This window comes from Delphinus delphis, chromosome 11 (genome assembly GCF_949987515.2).
Source record: "Delphinus delphis chromosome 11, mDelDel1.2, whole genome shotgun sequence".
In the NCBI taxonomy this organism is placed as follows: Eukaryota; Metazoa; Chordata; class Mammalia; order Artiodactyla; family Delphinidae; genus Delphinus; species Delphinus delphis.
The window spans coordinates 44,250,091-44,272,507 of record NC_082693.1 but is presented as its reverse complement, the minus strand read 5'-3'; the positions used below and the strand labels follow the sequence as shown (position 1 = coordinate 44,272,507).

At 38.7% G+C, this 22,417-nt stretch overlaps 1 protein-coding gene across 5 annotated transcripts in view; it reads right to left on the bottom strand.

Moving 5' to 3' along the window:
- RBMS2 (RNA binding motif single stranded interacting protein 2) overlaps positions 1-22,417 on the bottom strand; it is a 78,838-nt gene that overhangs the window by 50,841 nt on the left and 5,580 nt on the right. The window contains exons 2-4 of one of the 5 annotated variants that reach the window (XM_060025018.1): positions 11,034-11,070; positions 10,841-10,906; positions 9,855-9,941 (exon numbers count right to left, since the gene is read on the bottom strand). In XM_060025018.1, the coding sequence (XP_059881001.1) occupies positions 9,855-9,920 (66 nt within the window). In that variant the 5' untranslated portion in view covers positions 9,921-9,941; positions 10,841-10,906; positions 11,034-11,070. Of the gene's footprint in view, positions 1-9,854; positions 9,942-10,840; positions 10,907-11,033; positions 11,361-22,417 lie in introns of those variants that run through there. The other 4 variants (XM_060025020.1, XM_060025019.1, XM_060025021.1 and 1 more) reach the window with 4 other exon arrangements.

Here is a 22,417-nt window from a genome sequence, read left to right as displayed (position 1 = left end):
TCACAAAAAGACAAATACTGTATGATTACACTTATATGAGGTACTTAGAGAATTAATAAAAACAGAACATAGAATAGTGGTTGCCAAAAGCTGCAGGGAGGGGAGAATGGGAAGTTGTTTAACGGTGTAGATTTTCAGTTTCACAAGATGAAAAGAGTTCTACTAGAGATTGGTTGCACAATGTAAACGTACTTAACACTATTATACTGTATACTTAAAAATGGAGGGCTTCCCTGGTGGCGCAGTGGTTGGGAGTCCGCCTGCCGATGCAGGGGACACGGGTTCGATCCCTGGTCCTGGAAGATCTCACATGACGTGGAGCAACTAAGCCCGTGCGCCACAACTACGGAGCCTGCGCTCTAGAGCCGGGAGCCACAACTACTGAGCCTGCATGCCGCAACTACTGAAGCCCATGTGCCTAGAGCCCATGCTCTGCAACAAGAGAAGCCATCGCAATGAGAAGCCCGCGCACCGCAACGAAGGCCCAAAGCAGCCAAAAATAAATAAATTTATTTTTTAAAAAAACCCCAAATACTAAGTAAAAGAGAGTAAGATGTAATGAAGTAGAGATTCTATAGGTAGGAACTACTTTTCAAGAAGGTGGATTATAAAAGGGATCAGAAAAATGGGACAGTAACTGGCAGGAGACATGGGATCCAGCAGGGTTTCTATTTTCCATTAGATATGGGTGATATTTAAAGCTACGAGACTAGATAAAATTATGAAGGAAGAAGTGTAGATAGAAAAGAAACAAGGACTGAGTCCTGGGGATCTCCAAGGTTTAGAGATCAGGAAAATTGGGAGGAACCAGCAAAGGAGCCTGAAGAGGAAAGGCCACAGATACTAGAGGAACAGGAGGGTATGGTGGTCTGCAAACCAAATGAAGAAAGTGTTCCAAGGAATTGTGTGATCAAACGTGTCAAGTGTTGACAATAGATTAATAGATTAAAAGTAAGATGAGGGCTACGAACTGACCACTGAAGAACGTGAAAGTCACTGCAGACCTTCATAAGAGCAGTTTTGGTGGAGTGGTGGGAGTAAAAGCCTAACTGGATTAGGTTTAGGAGAAAATAAGAGGTATGACACTATCAACAAGTAGAGAGGATGTGAGTCTACAGTAAATTTTACACTGTTGATGGAAACAAATGTGGTATAGTTAGAAAGCAATTTAGCATTATCTCTTTTTTAATTAATTAATTTTTTTGGCCATGCTGTGCAGCATGCAGGATCTCAGTTCCCAACCAGGGATCCAACCCGTGCCCCCTAAAGTGGAAGTGCAGAGTCCTAACCACCAGTCCGCCAGGGAATTCCATAGCATTATCTCTTAAAAGTGAACATTCACATACCTATACTGCACAATACCACTCCTAGGTATAAACCCAAAAGAAATTCTTACACAAATGTACCACATAAATGATAATATTCTGAGCATCAATGTTAGGAATAGCAAAAACAAACCTGGATTAATCCAAAAGCTCATTGGCAGGAGAATGGATAAATTATGGTATATTCACAAAATGAAATATTATACAACATGAAAAAATGAATAAAACAGCTATATACAACATGAATTAATCATGAAGATGTAATACTGAATGGAAACAAACAGAAGACTGTTTGTCTAATTGCAATAAGACAATATAGTAGTGGTTGAGAGCATAGACTAGGAGCCAAACTATGTGGGTTCAAATCCCAGCTGGGCCGTTCACTAGCAACGTGATTATTAAACTCTCTGTAGTTCATTTTTTCTCATCTGTGAAACAGGGAAAATAATAATGAAATTGTCATAAGGATTAAATGATATATATAATTATACATAAAGTACTTAGAACAATGTAAACAAGCAAATTAAACATGACTTTAAACTATGTTTTAAAAAGCAATAGAATAATAAATATAAAATTTAAAAGAGTGGTTACCTCTAGAAGGGAGGGAGGGAGGGGATGGGATGGGGAGAAACTCCTGAATATATGCAATTTACAAGCAATGATTCTAGTTCTTGAGTTGGAAGATGGGTTTACAGGTGTTCCTCTTATTATTATGCTTTAGAGTTACATGTAACCTTTTGTATTATCAAATAATATATTAAAGATAATAAAAGAAAAAGTAATGGAAGGAAATAAATTGGAGACAGCAAGTATATAACTCTTGAATAAACAACACTTTCAGATAGTTTATATAAAGGGAAAAAGAGAAATTGGGCAGCAGGTGGAGGAAGAAATGGCATCAAGAAAAAGGGTTTTTTTTTGATGAAACAGTCTATTTACATACTGATATATGATTATAAATATTAACAAATATTACCAACCCTCAAAAATAACCCAATAAAGTATATCAGTACTTTAAGATGAAGAACTCAAGGTCAGAGAGCCTAAGAAACTTGGAACTAGGTCACACATCTAATAAGTGACAAAAGCCATATTTAAATTCAGATCTAACTCCAAATTTCACAACTTTATTTTATTTTAAAATTTTTATTAGAGTCTAGTTTACTTACAATGTTGTGTTAGGTTCAGGTGTACAGCAAAGTGAATCAGTTATACATATACATATATCCACTCTTTTTTAGATTCTTTTCCCATACAGGTCATTACACAGTATCGAGTAGAGTTCCCTGTGCTATACAGTAGATCCTTATTAGTAATCTATTTTATATATAGTGGTGTGTATATGTCAATCCCAATCTTCCAATTTATCCCTCCCTCCCACCCCCTTCGAAATTTCACAATTTGTATAGAACAAAATGCTGCTTTCCTTTTCTTAATCTAATGCTTAACATTAGTTTAATTACATTTATTAGGATATATATTTTAAGTATCTACTAGATAGGCTTAAGATGCTATATCAGGTGTTTCAGAGGATAATAAACTGAACAACACTGTCTTTACCTTTACAGAGTTTACACTACAGCAATGAAGATAAGACAATCACCTAAATGGTTCCAATACAATGCAAAATTATATAAATACCACATATGAAGTACAAAATATTATGGAGGCTAAGAAAAAAAGTCCCCTTTGGGGTTAGGAGGTAGAGGGATTAGGAGAAGCTTTATAGAAGAGGTAACATTTCAGCTGAACTTCTAAAGCGTAGTTAGGGTTTTGAAAGACAGTTTTGACTGTGAGCTCTTGAATGGCCACCATCATGCCTTAGCCCCAGGTCCTAGCATTCTGGAGCTATTTAACGAATGTGGGCAGAGTGAACAAATGAACAGAAAGGCCATTCCAAAAGGAAGCAACAACAACAACAAAAGGATCAGAGGCTGAATACTACATGAGGCACAATGACAAAAGAATCAGAGAGTAGGAGGGATATGAATATGAACATATATATTTGGAAAGTAAGTATCAAGTTACTCATCATGATTCTTTTTACATTTTGGCTCCCATATCTCCCATCTTTAAGGAAATTTTCTCAACACTACCACCATCCTCTTTCAGGCTTTATCTCATTTCTCTGCTCCCTATCTTTTTAAAATAACAACTTTATGAGATATAATTTATATACCATGTAATTAACCCATTTAAAGTATAATTTCAATGGTATTTGGATCACAGAGTTGTGCAACTATCACCATAGTCAATTTTAGAACGTTTTCATGACCCCAGAAAGAAACCCAATACCCATTACCAGTCACTCCTCTTTTCCCCCCTAACCATCTCCTACTCCATCCCTAGGCAACTACTAATCTACTTTCTGTCTCTCTGGATTTGCCTATTCTGGATATTTCATATAAATGGAAGCATCAAATACAGTTGACCCTTGACCAACACAGGTTTGAACTGCACAGGTCCACTTATATGTGGATTTTCTTCAATAGTAAATACTACACTACAGCAAGACCTGCTGTTGGTTGAATCCTAGGATGCAGAACCATGGATATAGAGGAGTCATGTATATATGGATGATCGACTATAGCTTACACATAGATTTTCCCAAGCCCCGCATTGTTCAAGAGTCAAATGTATGTGTTCTTTTGTGAGTGGCTTCTTTCACTACATAATGTTTTCAAGGTTCATCCATTTTGTAGAATGTATCAGTACTCTATTATTATTATTATTTTTTGGCTGTGTTGTGTCTTCATTGCTGCGCGAGCTTTCTCTAGTTGCGGCAAGCAAGGGCTACTCTTCGTTGCTGTGCACAGGCTTCTCATTGCAGTGGCTTCTCCTGTTGCAGAGCCTGTAGGCTTCAGTAGTTGTGGCATGCGGGCTCAGTAGTTGTGGCGCACGGGCTTAGTTGCTCCACAGCATGTGGGATCTTCTCGAACCCGTGTCCCCTGCATTGGCAGGTGGATTCTTAACCACTGTGCCACCAGGGAAGTCCCTCTATTACTTTTTATCACTGAATAAAATTCCAAAATTCCATTGTATGGGTATATATAATATTTTATTTATCCTTTCATCAGCTGATGGATATTTGGGTTGTTTCCACCTTTCGGCTATTATGAATAATGCTGCTATGAACAATGATGTACAGGCTCTTGTGTGGACATGTTTTAATTTCTCTTGGGTATATACCTAGGAGTGTGTTTAACCTTTTAAGGAACCGCCAAACTGTTTTTCAAAGCAGCTGCACCATTTTATATTCCCATCAGCAGTGTATAAGGGTCCAATGACACCACACATTATTATCTGTGTTTTTGATTACAGTCATCCTTGTGGGTGTGAAGTGGTATCTCACTGTGGTTTTGACTCCTTGATGGCTAATGATGCTGAACATCTTTTCATGGCTATTTGTAGATCTTCTCTGGAGAAATATCTATTCAGACCTTTTGCCCATTTTTTAAATTGGGTTCTGCTCTTCATCTTAATCAAAGTTCTTAAAAGATTAGTCTATATATACCATCTATACTTCCTTACCTTCTTTCACTCAACAACCCACTCCAACCCTGCTTTTGCTCCCCCGCTCTGAAATTGCATGTCAAAGTCACCAACCACCTCTACACTGACAAAATCAATGACTATTCATCAGCCTTCATCTTCCAGGATTAATTCTATGGTTTGCACATCTGCATTTTAATTCCAGCTGACTTTTTTTTTTTTTTTTTGGCCGTACCACGTGGAACGTGGGATCTTAGTTCCCCAATCAGGGATCGAACCCACATCCCCTGCATTGGAAACACAGAGTCTTAACCACTGGACCACCAGGGAAGCCCCTGACTTCCTATTCTAATCTATATTTTATTTTGTCCTGTTCTTTTCTATATTTTTCTGTTTTATTATATAGCATATTTTCTTATGGGATGAGAAATGTAAACTGACAACCAAAGGTTATATCCAGAGAACTGCAGGTAACACAACTGGCTAGAGCAGAGTCAATGTGATGAAATCATACAGGAGAGGTGGGGAAGATAAGGAAAGGCTGGATAAACAGTGGGTATTGGGCTAAGGATTTGGACTTTGTTTAGCAGGTAATACATAGTCATTAAAGGTTTGTATATAAGAAATGCTCAGCACTAAACTGCTGGAATGTTGGAAGATTATTCTGGTAGCAGGTATAAAATTACTTGGAGTCAAGGGGTAGGGAGTGGAGAAATAGGAGACAAGGAGATCATGCGGAATGTTTATTGCTGTGGTAATGAGGGCATAAGTTAGTGTAGTAGAGCTTAAAAAAAAAAAAAAAGGAGGAATCAATGGAAAGACATTACTACTAAACTTTAACCAACTGAGTTAACTTTATTACTGATAACAGAACTATTAGCTGCCCCCAGTCAAGAGATGTTAGACTTTAAAAGTTCTACTAAATTTGATTTGATGGAAACTAGATGAAAATGTAGTAAACACAGAAAAATTCTCTCTCCCTGTTAGAAGTATAAACAATTCTAGTATTGCTTCCTACTTTCTTCTCTCCTGAGTAAATTCTTCCAAAAATTTCAGGTAACTCAAACTTCTTAAAGAGTGAAAGTCTGGCAGTGCCTACCAGTCACTTCTGCTCTCATCATTGCCTCCACTCCCCACAACTCCCAGCCCCAATATGGTCTTCAATATGTTAAAATCAAGAAGAAATAGAAATTTATGCAGAATAGGTTGGAGAAGGCAAATTATCCCAAGTTAAACACAGTCCCTTTTCTTTTTTTCCAAAGGGAATGGTTGCTGATGCTCTGAGGAGTTAACTTATAATAACACATGCCAGGAAGATGATGTCAGGGAAGGCGTGGTTAGGTTCTTTACAAGTCTGAAATTCCTTTAGTCCCAAACACTTCCTCTTTCAATCTCACCTATACTCAAATCTCTCTACTGAGGCAACTCTTTCAAAAGCTGAAGGAAGTGTTGAGACCCTAGAACTCTGATCTTTTTTTTTTTAAGAACAAAGAATAATTGAAGGCCATTAAAATAGATGTGTTTTTTTTCATGTACCATAATTTTGCAGAATCTCTCTTTGAAATCCACATTTTCCCCCTTCTGTGACTATTTTTTAATTCCAAAGAAAGGAAAGGATATTCAACACTACATCCTGAGAAAGAATGTGCCTTTATCAGGCATTATATATTTGCTGATTGTATGCCTATATTTACAACAGCCAAAAAAGAATAAGAAAACGATAATTGTCCTGGGCTCCTCAGTTAACAACTTCCCTGATAAAGTATACAAATATGTTTCAAAATAAAACAATCCTACTTATCTTTCTTGCCACATCGCAGGGCTTGCAGGATCTTAGTTCCCTGACCAGGGACTGAACCCCTGGCCATGGCAGTGAAAGCGCCGAGTCCTAACCACTGGACTGCCAGGGAAGTCCCCAGACAATCCTACTTTTTATTTTTATTATTATTATTATTATTTTTTTTTTTTTGCGGTACGCGGGCCTCTCACTGTCGTGGCCTCTCCCGTTGCGGAGCACAGGCTCTGGACGCGCAGCCTCAGCGGCCATGGCTCACGGGCCTAGCCGCTCCACAGCATGTGGGATCTTCCCGGACCGGGGCACGAACCCGTGTCCCCTGCATTGGCAGGCGGACCCTCAACCACTGCACAACCAGGGAAGCCCCAATCCTACTTTTTAAAGACAAGCAGGACTTCCCTGGTGGCGCAGTGGTTAAGAATCTACCTGTCAATGCAGGGGACACGGGTTCAAGCCCTGGTCCGGAAAGATCCCACATGCCGCAGAGCAACTAAACCCGTGTGCCACAACTACTGAGCCCACGTGCCACAACTATTTAAGCCCGCGGGCCTAGAGCCCGTGCTCCACAACAAGAGAAGCTACCTCAGTGAGAAGCTTGTGCACACAACCAAGAGTAGCCCCTGCTCTCTGCAACTAGAGAAAGCCTGCGCACAGCAACGAAGACCCAATGCAGACATAAATAAATAAATAAATAATAAGGACAAGTAAATAAAACTAATGAAGTCACAACAGTAATGTACAAATGTCTTTTCAAACTGAGCTCACTGGAAATTATTTTTATTCCACCAACCAGAAGTGATGACTACAGTAAATTATGATGTAAAAATGTTCCTGCAAATTTCTGCAAATCTATTATTTCCAGATTCTGGTATAACAAAATGATGGACAATAAAAGCACATATTTATGTGTACTTTTTCAGAAGTTAAGAATTTTGTTTTTTATTTCAGTTTTTTAAATGTTCCAGACAGGTCTAAGAACTTTTTTACATAGACTTGTCCTACTTGAGGAACTGAGCAAATAAGCCAATGTCAAAATTAGAACTTTACTTTGTCATAGAAAAAAGTCTGGTAGAATAGATAGAGCAAACTGCTACTAGTTATTTCCCTTAAGGAGTGGGATTTAGGTAAGGAACTTCAGGACATGAAGGGAAGACCTGACTTTTTATTTTATATGCCTCTTTATGCTTAAATTTTAAAAATAGACATGTCTTACATTTATTACTATAAACTAATAAGTTATTTTAAAAATTTAATTTTCAGTATAAAAATGGACAAATTACATGAGCAAATTCACTCGAAACATTCTTCCCAAAAAATGAATGAACACATTAGGCCATACATATAAACAAAAAGACAAAGAGCAGTGTAGTAATCAATTAGTTTAAATATACCCAACACCCACAAACCTATATATACACACAAGGAGTCATCGATATAGTCATAAAGTGATGTCATCATAGCAGTGACCTGTAAGAACTCAAAGAATACTTGACAAATACACTAGTAAGTATGTATCTACCCTTACCCCAGGTTTCCTAATGTGTTTCTCAAACCTTACAAGTTATCAGAAAGAGATATGAGATTTGAATCCCAGTCCGCAATCATACCTCTTGTCCCCTACACTATCCTAGATTTAGAAGCTGGTTAAATGTTTCCTATACAACAAGCGGGAAAGGGAGTGGAGAGCTAAGAAAAGAGAATATTTTAGATAGCATCAATACATGAAGCCGCTAATAGGGAAAAAACCAATTTCTGGAATTCATTTTACTGTATTTTAATGGGTAACCTGATAGACTTGGAGGGAAAAAATTAGGAAGGAGATTTCATACAGTACTATACAAGATATGAAAAGAATAAAGACAGATTAGATATCTATCAAAATCATATTGATTTATGTGTGTGTGTCTGTACATATAAAATTGATAACAAATATGAACCCATATTTCTTAAGGATGTAACAGAATGAATACCACATAAACTAACACCCATAAACTAACACCCATAAACTAACGCCCATAAACTAACACCCATAAACTAACACTAGGTGTTTTGGGTCTAAACATTTACCAATGCCTTGATCAGATACTTTGTTCACCTATAACAGTCTCCCTAGGTGTATAAGAAAGCATCAGGAATTCTTACCCACTGCCCAACAATCCATCAAATGAGCAAAAGATCCTTAAATGTCTAAGGCACCTTTTTTCTTCAAAAAACAGCTATAGGGCTTCCCTGGTGGCGCAGTGGTTGAGAGTCTGCCTGCCGATGCAGGGGACACGGGTTCGTGCCCCGGTCCGGGAAGATCCCACATGCCGCGGAGCGGCTGGGCCCATGAGCCATGGCCGCTGAGCCTGTGCGTCCGGAGCCTGTGCTCCGCAACGGGAGAGGCCACAACAGTGAGAGGCCCGCGTACCGCAAAAAAAAAAAAAAAAAAAAAAGAAGAGACGGGGTAAATGGTCTTTCTGCTACAGCATACAGTTCCCCTAATCAGCACGGTGTGCACTGAAATGCCAAGAAACTGCCCAAGATATTCCCTGGCAACTGTGGGGATGCCTGTACACCTCTCCCCAGACTGCCCCTGTGCCCAAGCATAGACTCCAGATATCTCTGCTGAGGCTGGCTATCTGCAGAGCAGAAAGGCCCAGCTCAGCAGCAGACCCCAAAGAATCACAGAACTTTCTGCCTTAATTCCCAAGGTACGTCTTCTCTTAAAACTCCTTCCCTACAGGCTGGGTGGGGTAGGGTCTTTATCAAAGCTAGAAGAGTAGACTCAGTCCTCAGATGAAGCTGTTGTGGTTTCACTGACTGTATTCAGCTACCTGATAATGCTGGAGGAATGGTAGGAAAGAAGGTGGGCTGGAGGGAGAATGCAAACAGTTAATCAAAATGACAAAATAACCTTGGAGGTGGTAGGCTGGGGGCCAGGGTTTGAGGTGACATATTTTCCCTGTGAAAATTGGATACATCAGCAGGAAGTCAAACTAACTTCCTTTCACAAAGATACAAACTTGCAAAGCTTAATTTGTTTTTAATTCCACTGCCTTCAGGCCTCACATCAGGGACTATAAATTCCTAAAACTTCAGAACCAGGTGAGAAAAGATGCCAAAAAAAGTGATGGAAAAAGAGAGGCGGTGAGAGGAGAGGAATCCCGTTCCCCTCTTAAGGAGAATGTTAAAGCCAAGGGCACTCCCGATCCCCAGAAAAGGAAGTAGCTGGATTCCAAAAAAGCACTTTTCCCTACCTTCTTGTTGTTTTTGTTATAGCCAAAAGTCGAAATCCCAGGCCTGGAAGTCACTGATAGCAGCATTTTCTCTTTAATGTTAGGAAGCTAAGAGACAGAAGAGGGGAAGAAGGAGAGGGAAAGGGAGAGGAAAGAGAGAGAGGGAGAGGGAGGGAAGGAGGGAGGGAGGAAGAGAAGGGAGAGGGAGAAAGGAGGGGGAGGAGAAAGGGGGAGAGAAGGAGGGGGGAGTAAAGAATGAGCTAGGGCTGCTTGTTTACGTCACTGATAGAACTTAACCCCGAGTCTGAGTGAGGCTCTTCCACTGGGTCCTAATGCCCAAGATGTTTTTTTGGTTTTTTAGTTTTTTGTTTTCCCCCACAGGCTTAGCAGTTAAAGCAAAAGAAAAGTTCTTAAGTCTACCCCTTTCAACTCCATCACCTTTCCTATATGAACAAGTTCAGATTCCCATGAAAAAATGAGGGTATTTTCTCCTTAGATCTCAGCTATAAGAAGATTCCAATCTTGATTTTAAAGGGGCCACTGGGACACTGCTTTGGAGAACATGTGAAGAAAATCACAGTACTGAAAAAGAATATGTGAGGTGAGCTCAGGACTTACCCCCCACTTTATATTTAGAGCGACCTTAACACACAAAGAAAGAACAAACAGAAGAGCTCACCAAAGAGCAGAAACAAGCAAAACAGAGGATGGGAAATAACTAGTTTCAGATCCTTGGATAGTTTTACTCCTCTTAGGTTATGCTGATGGGCTGATGTCTCTTAATCCTTTTCAGATTCTCCCAGCTATGACTTAATACTTGAAAAGGAATTTTCAAACTGGACTATGTCATGAAACTTGGTGCCTAGTGCTTTCTTTTTTCTTTCCCCCAGCTTTATTGAGATATAATTGCCTAGTGATTTCTTCAATTGTAAGCTATCTTATTTGAATCTTTATCCCACTATTTCCTAGTCTTCAAGGTCTATGAAGCTGAACAATTAGTTACTCACCCAACCTGAAATTTATGCCCAAGCTGAAGTTCAGAGTTGGGATGTCTGCTTCAAGCTGTCTGTGAACTGTAGAAAAAAATAAATAAATAACTATTTTAAAAACATATGCTTCACAGAGAAGAAAAATACAAAGTTCTTAGGAAAGAAGAACATTAATTTAGAGTCAAGAATTGAACACAGTTGCAACACTCACCTCTAATACTTTCAAAGGAATGTCCTGTAGAAGGTACCTTAACAATAAAAGAAACTTGTTGGAAAACAAAAATTTAAGAATGATACCCAGTAATTTACCAATCTAGTCGAAGTAGAAGAGGGATATAGAATGAAAGCCTTCAAATCACTTCTTAAGGCCCCCTCACAGCCATAGTGGATATTCTAAATAATAAATTAACCCTGTCTGCTTTGCCACAAAAAACATTAAGCCCAAACCGTCCCTTAAATGAAGTCCCAGTCTCTATTCTAGTTTTCCTGTCACCTTTTTGCTATAATAATGGGACAGACAGTACCAACAGTCTGCAGAGTAAATACACACATACCATACCCCAATCTCTAACTTTCATTTCCAATAGGACAGGAAGTTCCTGCTCAGCTCAAGGGACACAGGAAGGGTGGGAACAGCCTCAATGTGGGAACTGCAACTGAGATTGGAAGCACAGCAGCCAAATGCAGTCAATAAATCAATAAAGGCATCTCTCAGTGATACCATATTTTTTTAAAGTCCCTTTTCTGCCCTCAGAGATTCTCATTCATGATATGCCAAGTTATCATTGCCATTTAGGTTCTTGGTTGATGTCTTCTCCCTAAGCCTAACAATGTGGTAAAAACCCTTCATTTTTAAGGCCTGATTTATAATGGGATTTATAATAGCAGTCAACCTAATTTAATTTTTTAAAACTTCTAATATTCTCAACGTGTTGTGTTCTCTTACTGTATTCCTTAACGCTCAATGATATCTTAGAATTTAATATAGTTAAAACCGTAAGTTTTAGAGAGAAGCAGACATGAGTTCAAATTCTGACACCACTGTTAGTTACTGTTTATGTAACTTTAGGCCAAGTTACTTAACATCTCTAATTTACTCATTTCCAAAATGGAGATAATACCTACTTCATTTGCCTTTGGAATCAAATCTAAGTTCTGATTTGGTCCTGTCACTCACAAGCTGAGTGACACTGGGAGAATTACCTCATGTCTGAACCTTCTCTCCTCTGTAAAATATACAAAATAAATAGTCTCTGCTTCCTAAATTGTAGTGAAATGAAATAAGGCAATGTATATAAAGCCCTTAGGCAGGTATCTGGCACTTGGTACACATTCAACAGATGTTAGCTCCATTTTGATTAATTACCCTACTGTCTCCCAGTGTATCCCTCTGGGTATTGTATAACCCAGATTTTATGATCTGAAGTGAACATTTCCAAAAACTAGTATCTTAGTTACATTCAAAAGATCATACTAGGACTAGGCAGGCGAAACTATATAAGTGAAAATACTGAATAAGAAATTTCAGAAATCACCCAATCCAATTTCATTTCTCTGCCTTCTAGAAGCAAACAATCCAATTATTTGTAAATTCTTTTCATAACTCCCAATCTCTTGGAAATTGGTGGATCATCTCTTATCTCTAGGAAAAAAAGGAAACAAAATAGTACAGAATCAAAGTACACTAGACAAGACATCCCAGCTCCCATTTCTCTAGAGTCCTACTACTCTAAGAAATTGAAATAGATCTAGAAAAAGTAGAAAGTATCAGAAGGGAGATAAAGAACGATCCAATTGGGACTTCCCTGGTGGCACAGTGGTTAAGAATTCGCCTGCCAATACAGAGGACATGAGTTCGAGTCCTGGTCCGGGAAGATCCCACATGCCGTGCAGCAACTAAGCTCGCGTGCCACAACTACTGAGCCTGCACTCTAGAGCCCGCGAGGCACAACTACTGAGCCCACATGCCACAACTACTGAAGCTCTCATGCCTAGAGCCCGTGCCCCACAACAAGAGAAGCCACTGCAATGAGAAGCCCGCGCACCACAACGAAGAGTAGCCCCCGCTCGCCGCAACTAGAGAAAGCCCGCGCGCAGCAACGAAGACCCAACGCAGCCATAAATAAATAAATAAATTTATTAAAAAAAAATCCAATTAAATAAATTCTATTTTATAAATTCTATATAAATAAATTCCATATGTATTTACTAATACAAAAACCTGTATGTTTATACTCTGATTATAAGTTTAGGGCCATAAAAGTAAAATGACCCAGATTGGTGAACTGATGCCAAAGGTCAATTATGTCAAAGAGCACCAACAGGACTGGAAACTACAACCTTTACTATGGTAAGTATATTTTTAAAGGAGGTGATGGAATCTTGTGGAAGTGACAGAGAAGGTAATGGAGTTCTGTGGTTATATTCAGGAAGTATATGAGAAGAGGAAGAATCCTATTTCTTCCAGTGTGTTTACTTTGATCACCACCCCCCATCTGCTTTGCCCGTTATATTGCTTACATTTTTCCAGATTTAGTCAATGCCTCTCAAATTCCTGGTTCTCTTGAGCCCAGCACCCAAAAGTTGTTTTGAGGGGAAAAAGTAAAATAAGTTATTTGGAACATCTCTTGGACGGAGACATTTATACCTCAGATTCAATATAGACTGGTTTGTGATTTCTCCAGAAAAACTGTAACAGGGAAGAACAAATCTGACTCCATGTTGGACCTGTTCCTTTTACTTTAACCTTTGTATTCTATTGCTTTTGCTACAAGTTAAGAATGTTGCCTATAGCCTGAAATATACACGATAGCCCATTCTCAAGGCTCTGACCTTTAAAGGCATAAAACTTTTCCATTCCTACAGAGATAAAAAGTTGCAGAACAGAGAATAACATTTGTCATGTTGGAGGTTTACAGGAACAATATGACCTGACCTACCTGGACAGATGCAAGAACAAAGGATTCTGACACGAAGAAGTTTGCAGCAACCAACCACACCCCCTCCCCTTTGAGTAAAAAAGAAGCCTAAATTCCAACTTGGGTAAGATGGTTCTTTAGGACACTAGTCCACCACTTCTCAGTCTGCTGTCTTTCCAAATAAAGTCACTATTCCTTGCCCCAACAACTTGTCTCTCAGTTTACTGGCCTGTCCTTTGGCAAGCAGCACGAGCTTGGACTTGGTAACAAAACAACACTTTTAAGTATGTGTCTCAGGTACAGAGCAGTTGGGGTCAGATCAACCCTTACTTGTATGTTGAAAGATGACTGCATGCAACTTTTGGGCCCTCCACATCAGAGTGGAGAACTCAAGGAATGTATTACCTGCAGATATGCCAGACCCTAACTATAGGACTAGAGCCAGGCTGATGTAGCACATGTGTCTGCCAGCAGTGAGACAGGACCAAGTTTGTTAGTGGAGCTCTGAATATGGTTCAGAGACCTGAATAAATATATTAGGGCCAAGGGTTTTTTTTTCCCCAGCTATTCATATTCTCTGTGGGGATTTCCCTGGCAGTCCAGCGGTTAAGACTCCGCGCTCCCACTGCAGGGCGTGTGGGTTTGATCCCTGGTCAGGGAACTAAGATCGTGGCCAAAAAACATACATATATATATTTCAAATAAATATATAATATAAATTTATATTTATATAAATATATGTTATATATATATATATATATATTCTCTGTGGATTATCTTTCCTCCCACTGATTAACTTTTGTGCCCAAAAGTCTAGGTCATGAAAAAAAACCAAAAAGTTCAATTTATTTAATGGTAAAGAGATGAGGTAATGCCTTAAGAAGAAGTAAAAAAAAAAAAGTTTAACACATCAGCTTCCTTAAGTAGGAAAATTTAAGGATCTGAATCAAACAACTAGAAAAGCTTAGCCCTGTCCCCTTCGAATGTAGGATGGAATGACAAAATTGGTCTAAAACTAGAAACTGGGAAAGTTTGGCCTCTCGACTCCTTGACTTAACTCATTGGAAAACAGGGGAAAAGACAGGCAACTCTGAAGAATTATTTATCTCATACCCTGGATATCAGTGCTAATAGTATATTCTCCTCTTCTATAACAACAGATATTTCTGGCCAAAACTTACTACAGAGAATATCCTAACAAAATTTTCAAGTAGACTTTTCCTTTGCCAGACACTAAAGAAATACAGGAATCAAATCTTCTAGAATCACTGGACCAGAAAATTAGTATAATGCAGAAAGAAAAGACTAGACTGGTTTCTATGCATACCCAGAATGGACTGCATTGATGGGTAATATTATAGTCTCCAAATGTATGTTTCCTTTACACTTGAGACATTAATTTTGTTTGGCTTCAGCTATCCCTAAAATAAATAGCTCAGATGATCCCCATAAGCGTCCACAACTGAACTGAACAATTAGAACCAAATGAAATGGCTGCTTATGTAGGTTAAATATAAATCTTTTCAAATAGTCAAATACTGGTAATTTCATATGGTTAAATCTAACACTGCAAGAAAGGTGAGACTGTGGAGATGATAATGAGTCAGAATACTGATGAATTGGATAGTTCCTTTCCTTTGTCCTCTCTTATTTTCAGATTGAAAATAAAAAAACCCGGAAAGGTAAACTCACTTGCATAAGGTCATAGGGGTCAAATATCTGAAACCAGAATCCAGACTTTCTGTCTCAATTCAACATTGTTCCCATACTAATCTGATTTGACTGTAAAATTTAGAATTCTGATATATATATCTTTCGGGGTCAGAAATAATAAAGAAATAATCCTAGGATTTCAGAGGTGAAAGTTCAACCATTTTCCTCAAATCAGCTTTTTATCTTAAGTGTTAAAGCAGTGATACCTAATATTTTGGCCTATTCTTTTTTTTTTTTTTTTTGCAGTACACGGGCCTCTCACTGTTGTGGCCTCTACCGTTGTGGGGCACAGGCTCCGCACGCGCAGGCTCAGCGGCCATGACTCACAGACCCAGCCGCTCCGCGGCATGTGGGATCTTCCCCGACCAGGGCACGAACCCGGGTCCCCTGCATCGGCAGGCGGACTCTCAACCACTGCACCACCAGGGAAGCCCCAATTTCTTTTAAGTATCTCCAATGGGAAAGTGAATCTCAATGAACATTAAGAGAACACTGCCACCGCCTGGATAATATAGGTCATGCACCCTTTAGCAAATACCAGGAAGAGAAAGCACAGAATTTGTAAGTAGATCAGAACTTTGAAATTTAAACCCAGCTCTATCATTTGCTGTGTTAAATTGGAAAATCTCAATCTTTTAAAACATCAGTTTCCCCTTCTACAAAATGGGCATAGTATCTGTTCTATTTCTCAGGGATAATCATGACAGTCAAATTAGATAATGACTGTAAAAGTACTCTATTGATTACAAAGCATTTTCCAAGTGTGAGACCAGAGTTGATATTTACTATGCCATGTTGAGTATAACAAATCCACCTTTTTTTTATTGAATATTTTATTAACATAATAGTTGTCTAAACAAATCCATCTTATTCCTTACCGCAAATCTAAATAAATAACCTTCAGCTTGAGAATCAGAGCCAACTCATAAAATTTTAGATGCCTAATGGCAAATTTCTTTCTTTATATGTTAATGTGGACTCACTATCATTAACTTATTGAAATGTGTTGTTGAACAGAAAAATATGTTAAAATTAAAACTACTTGGAGATACCATTTCTCACCTACCAGACTGGCAAAAATCCAAAAGCTTGACAACAATCTGAGTAGTCAAACAAGTGGGAGAGACTGTAGTAAAAAGGCTGTCATATATTGTTCGTGGAAATAGAGAATAGCATAACTCCTTTTGCACTATTTAGCAAAATTACATATCATTTTACCCTTCAACCTAACAGTTCTACTTCTAGGAATATATTCCAAAGATATAATGGCAAAAATAAGAGAAAACAATATGTACAATGCATATCCAGACCAGTAAGCAAGGAAGCTATCAAAGAATACTGGGGTTGTTTTACTGCACACTTTAAATTCGTAATCTTAAAAAATGAGATTTGAATTTTTATTGAGTACCTTTAAAAAGGTAGCATCAGGGGCTTCCCTGGTGGCGCAGTGGTTGAGAATCCGCCTGCCGATGCAGGGGACGCGGGTTCGTGCCCCGGTCCGGGAAGATCCCACATGCCGCGGAGCGGCTGGGCCCGTGAGCCATGGCCGCTGACCCTGCGCGTCCAGAGCCTGTGCTCCGCAGCGGGAGAGGCCACAGCAGTGAGAGGCCCGCGTACAGCAAAAAAAAAAAAAAGGTAGCATCAAAATTATAAAATTAGGGCTTCCCTGGTGGCACAGTGGTTGAGAATCTGCCTGCTAATGCAGGGGACACGGGTTCGAGCACTGGTCTGGGAGGATCCCACATGCCGCGGAGCAACTAGGCCCGTGAGCCACAACTACTGAGCCTGCGCGTCTGGAGCCTGCGCTCCGCAACAAGAGAGGCCGCGATAGTGAGAGGCCCGTGCACCGCGATGAAGAGTGGCCCCCGCTTGCCACAACTAGGGAAAGCCCTTGCACAGAAACGAAGACCCAACACAGCAAAAATAAATAAAAATAAATTTAAAAAAGCAAATCACAGCTCCCATTCATACTCAAGAGGAAGGGTTTACACAAGGCATGAATATCAGGAGGCGGGGATCATGGGAGCCAGCTTAGAATTTGCAATATACAGTATACCTTTCCATTAACTAATTTCTCCCTAAAATTCTTACGCATCCTATAATAGGTTTATTCATGTGCACTTCTCAGTTTGTAATGCCATAAGAAATAGGTATAATTATTACTTCAATATAGTAATGCTATTGAATTCTGGATACTGATCTTTTATCTAGCAACCTTGTTTAACTCTCTTATTAGCCCCAACAATTTACCTGTCACTTCGATTTTCCTCATAAATATCACTTGTGAATAATGACAATTTTGTATCTTTTCTTGTAACCTTTATATCTTTTGTTTATTTTTCTTGTCTTACTGGACAATAATAAGACCTCCAATAAAATATTTAACAGAAGTTGTGATACCAGGCCTGTTACCTGAAAAACCCTTTGTCAGGTTTATCAGGATATTCCTTTCCTTGTCTAGTTTGCTAAGAACTTTGAAGATGAATAGGTATTTAATTTTATCAAATACTTCTTCTGCAGTGACCAGGAGGATCAAATAGATTTTCTCTCTTAATCTGTTGATTTGGTAATTATGCACATTTTCTAATGTTAACCATTCTAGCATCCTTGAGATAAAAATTCCTTGATCATAAAACGTATGTTTTATGATTTTTGCACCTATGTCTTTATAATTATCTTTCCTAAACTGTCCTTGTCTGGTTTTGGTTTTAAAATATACAGTAATTTAACAAAACAAGTTGTAAAGTTTTTCTTCTTTTTCTATTTCATGGAACAAAGTGCATAAGATTGGGATTATCTGTCCATTGAAAGTTTCACAGCACTCCCACATAAAACTATCTGTATTTTTTTTTCTGCGTAAATGTTTAAACTACAAACTTCTCATCTCAAACAGGCTCTTAGATATTTCCCAACACTCCTACAAGATTCTAGTTAGTGCCTTCTCTTACTTCTACAAAAGCTATTCTAAATATTTACCATTCTCAAGCTTTCTACCTCACTTTTTCTCCCTATAATCTTAGCATATAATATTCACCTGCTATCTTCAACCTTTTCATCTCTACTGGCTTTCCTCCTCAGCATACTGAGATGATGATTTTCTTAAAAAGACAAAACAAAAACAAACATGCAAAACAAACAAAATCCCCTTCCCTGAACTATAGATTCTTCTCTAGCTATTCCTGTTCTTTTAATTTTCCCCATAGTCAAGAGTAATCTGGACTTCCCTGGTGGCACAGTGGTTAAGAATCTGCCTGCCAATGCAGGGGACACAGGTTTGACCCCTGGCCCGGGAAGATCCCACATGCCACGGAGCAACTAAGCCCATGTGCCACAACTACTAAGCCTGTGCTCTAGAGCCCACAAACCACAACTACTGAGCCCGTGCGCCACAACTACTAAAGCCCATGCACCCAGAGCCCGTGCTCCGCTACGAGAAGCCACCGCAGTGAGAGGTCCGCGCACTGCAGTGAAGAGTAGCCTCCACTCGTCACAACTAGAGAAAGCCTGCGCACAGCAACAAAGACCCAACGCAGCAAAAATAAAAAATTATAAAATGAATAAATAAATCTTTTTTTAAAAAAAGAGTAATCTACATTTGCTAAGTGTCCTCATCTCTCATTTGTTTTTTTCCCCATTCATTTTTCTCTATATTTTAAGTTATGGTAGATTTGGGAAATCATCAATGGGTTCCATAAAAACACAACGTAACCAGATTTGCATTTCTGAAAGATCACTTGTGGCTATACTGTTAAGAATAGAAGTGAGTGAAACTGATGGGAGGGAGAACTGAATTAAGAAGCTTAACTAGAATAGTAAGAATGGGGAGAAGTAGATGGATTTGAGACCTATTATAGGATCTGAAGGATGAGGAAATCAAAGATTACACGTGATTCCAGCTGAATAATGGATTTTGATATTCATTGAATAGAAAATACAGATGAAGAAATCTGACTACGTAAAGATAAAAAATTCCTACATGGCAAAACTGCAAAAGGAAAACCAAAAGTCAAATGATAAACTGGGAGGAGGAGGAATGTATGCAACTCATTTCACAAAAGGCTAATATCCAACAAAAACATAGGAAAATACATGAATAATTCATAAAAACGGAAACACAAATGGTTCTTAAACACATAAAAAGATGCTCAACCTCATTGGTAATTTTTAAAAAGTAAAATAAAAACAACACTAAAAAAACAAACAAACACTGAGATAGCATTTTATACCTATTGGAAAAACAAACATTAAAAAACAAAGTGATGGGCTTCCCTGGTGGCGCAGTGGTTGAGAATCTGCCTGCTAATGCAGGGGACACGGGTTCGAGCCCTGGTCTGGGAGGATCCCACATGCCGCGGAGCAACTAGGCCCGTGAGCCACAACTACTGAGCCTGCGCGTCTGGAGCCTGCGCTCCGCAACAAGAGAGGCCGCGATAGTGAGAGGCCCGCGCACCGCGATGAAGAGTGGCCCCCACTTGCCGCAACTAGAAAAAGCCCTCGCACAGAAACAAAGACCCAACACAGCCATAAATAAATAAATAAATAAATAAATAAATAAATAAATAAATAAATAAATAAATAAAATAAATAACAAAGTGATAATGAACTGAGGTAATAAGGGTGGAAAAACAAGTACTCTTCTGATTGTTGGTGAGACTGGAAAATGGTATGACCAATATGGAAGGCAATATGGCAACATCTATCAAAATTACAAATGTATAGACCTTTTTATTTTAATATATTTATTTATTTATTTTTGGCTGCGTTGGGTCTTCGTTGTTGCATGCGGGCTCTTGGACTCAGCAATTCTACTTCTAGGATTCAACTTACAGTTATATTTGCAAACTTGCAAAATAAAAGGATATATAATCTTATTCACTGCAGCATTGTATTAGCTAAGGTAACCATAAAATAAATTGTTTTGTTTTGTCCAAATCGGGACACTTTTATAAGAAGAAGGGACACTATTAATATTTAAGCTGGACATATATACACTACCAAATGTAAAACAGATAGCTAGTGGGAAGCAGCAGCATAGCACAAGGAGATTAGCTTGGTGTTTTGTGACCACCTAGAGGGGTGGGATAGGGAGGGTGGGAGGGAGACACAAGAGGGAGGAGATATGGGGATATATGTATATGTATAGCTGATTCGCTATGTTACAAAGCAGAAACTAACACATCATTGTAAAGCAATTATACTCCAATAAAGAAAAAAAAAATTTAAGCTGGGACAATTGGCATAGCTGAGACTGTCCTAAACAAACCAGGAAATGAAGTCATTCTAATAATAACAAAAGATGGAAAACAATACAAATATTCACCAATAGGGGATTTTTTAAATAATAATGATACATCCAGACAATGGAATACTACATAGCCATAAAAGGAAGCACATTATACACTGATTTGGAAGGTTCTCTAAGATGTATAGTAAAAAAAAAAAATTTTAAGGAAAAATATAAAACAGTGCTTATATTATGTTACCATTTGTGTAAAAGAGGAAAAATATAATTGCTTAGACATGAATAAAATATATCTGGAAGGATATATAGAAAACCAATAACAACGTTTGCCACTGGAAAGGGGAAGTGGGTAGCTAGGAAACAGAAACAGGAGGGTGACTTCATCATATGCCCATTTGTACCTTTTGAACTTTGAACCAGATGAATAAATAAAATTTTAAAAGAAAATGGTCCTATTAATGAGTTGGCTAATTGATAAGTTTTATGACCTATATTTTTTCCCTGCTTGAGCTTATATGCTGAATAATAAAAATTCTGTTGAAACAATCACAACATTGTTAATCGGCTATACCCCAATATAAAATAAAAAGTTAAAAAAAAAAATTTTTAGGGCTTCCCTGGTGGCGCAGTGGTTGAGAGTCCGCCTGCCGATGCAGGGGACATGGGTTCGTGCCCCGGTCCGAGAAGATCCCACATGCCGCAGAGCGGCTGGGCCCGTGAGCCATGGCCGCTGAGCCTGCGCGTCCGGAGCCTGTGCTCCGCAACGGGAGAGGCCACAACAGTGAGAGGCCCTCGTACCGCAAAAAAAAAAAAAAAATCTTATTCCAATACACGTGCTTAACTAATGATGTCTTAGGAGTTTTTAAACATATTAATCTATTTGCTGACCTTGATGAATTATTATTTAAACTTTCAACTCCACTGAATCCCTTAAAGCCTATGAGCCTAAAGCAACACAATGGCAGCATCAGCTTAGTTTCACCATAATAAATAATAACTGAGCATAAAGAAGTGGTAAGTGTAACAACTTTTTCAAAAAACTTGGTGATGGAAGGAATACAGATAAGAGTAAAAATATATCAATTATATCTCAAATTTTAAAAAAAGAAAAAAAAGCAATATTGATGGAAAATCTGAATTGCATAAAGCTACTTAACTGAAATATATTTTAATTTAATCACACACAAAAAGAGTCAAAATATAGTGGCTGTTTCTTAAGATGGCAGAGTCTTGAGCATATTTAAATGCTGAATGATGGAGTCATCAGAAGAAGTTGAAAAATAGAGCAAAGTAAGTAGAGAGATTAACCTGAGAGTGGAGGAAGGAGTCCTCTTAAATAGTATCTGAAGAGATAGATGTTGGTTATGAGTGTAATGGCAGGCAAATTGAGGGCTTCTTTATGGGATGGTAAGTTTAAATGAAAGGAGCTTTAAAAGAAGGTTTACTATGGAGTTGCCTTTAGGCTGTGGCTGAATATTCTTATCACAGTATTCAAAACTCTTCATAATGCAGCCCCCAGTATATCCTCAGCTTCACTGGTCCACATATTCTCACTCCCAACCAAACTCACTCCAACCAAACTCATCTAGAGTCCCTCAACTGTTCCTCTCATGATGTTTGTTCTTGCAGAGCTCTCTGTCTGGAACACCTTTCTCCTTATGTGCCTGCAAACATCTCTCAACCTTTATGAGTTGGCTCCACACAAGGGATCCCCCAGAGGAA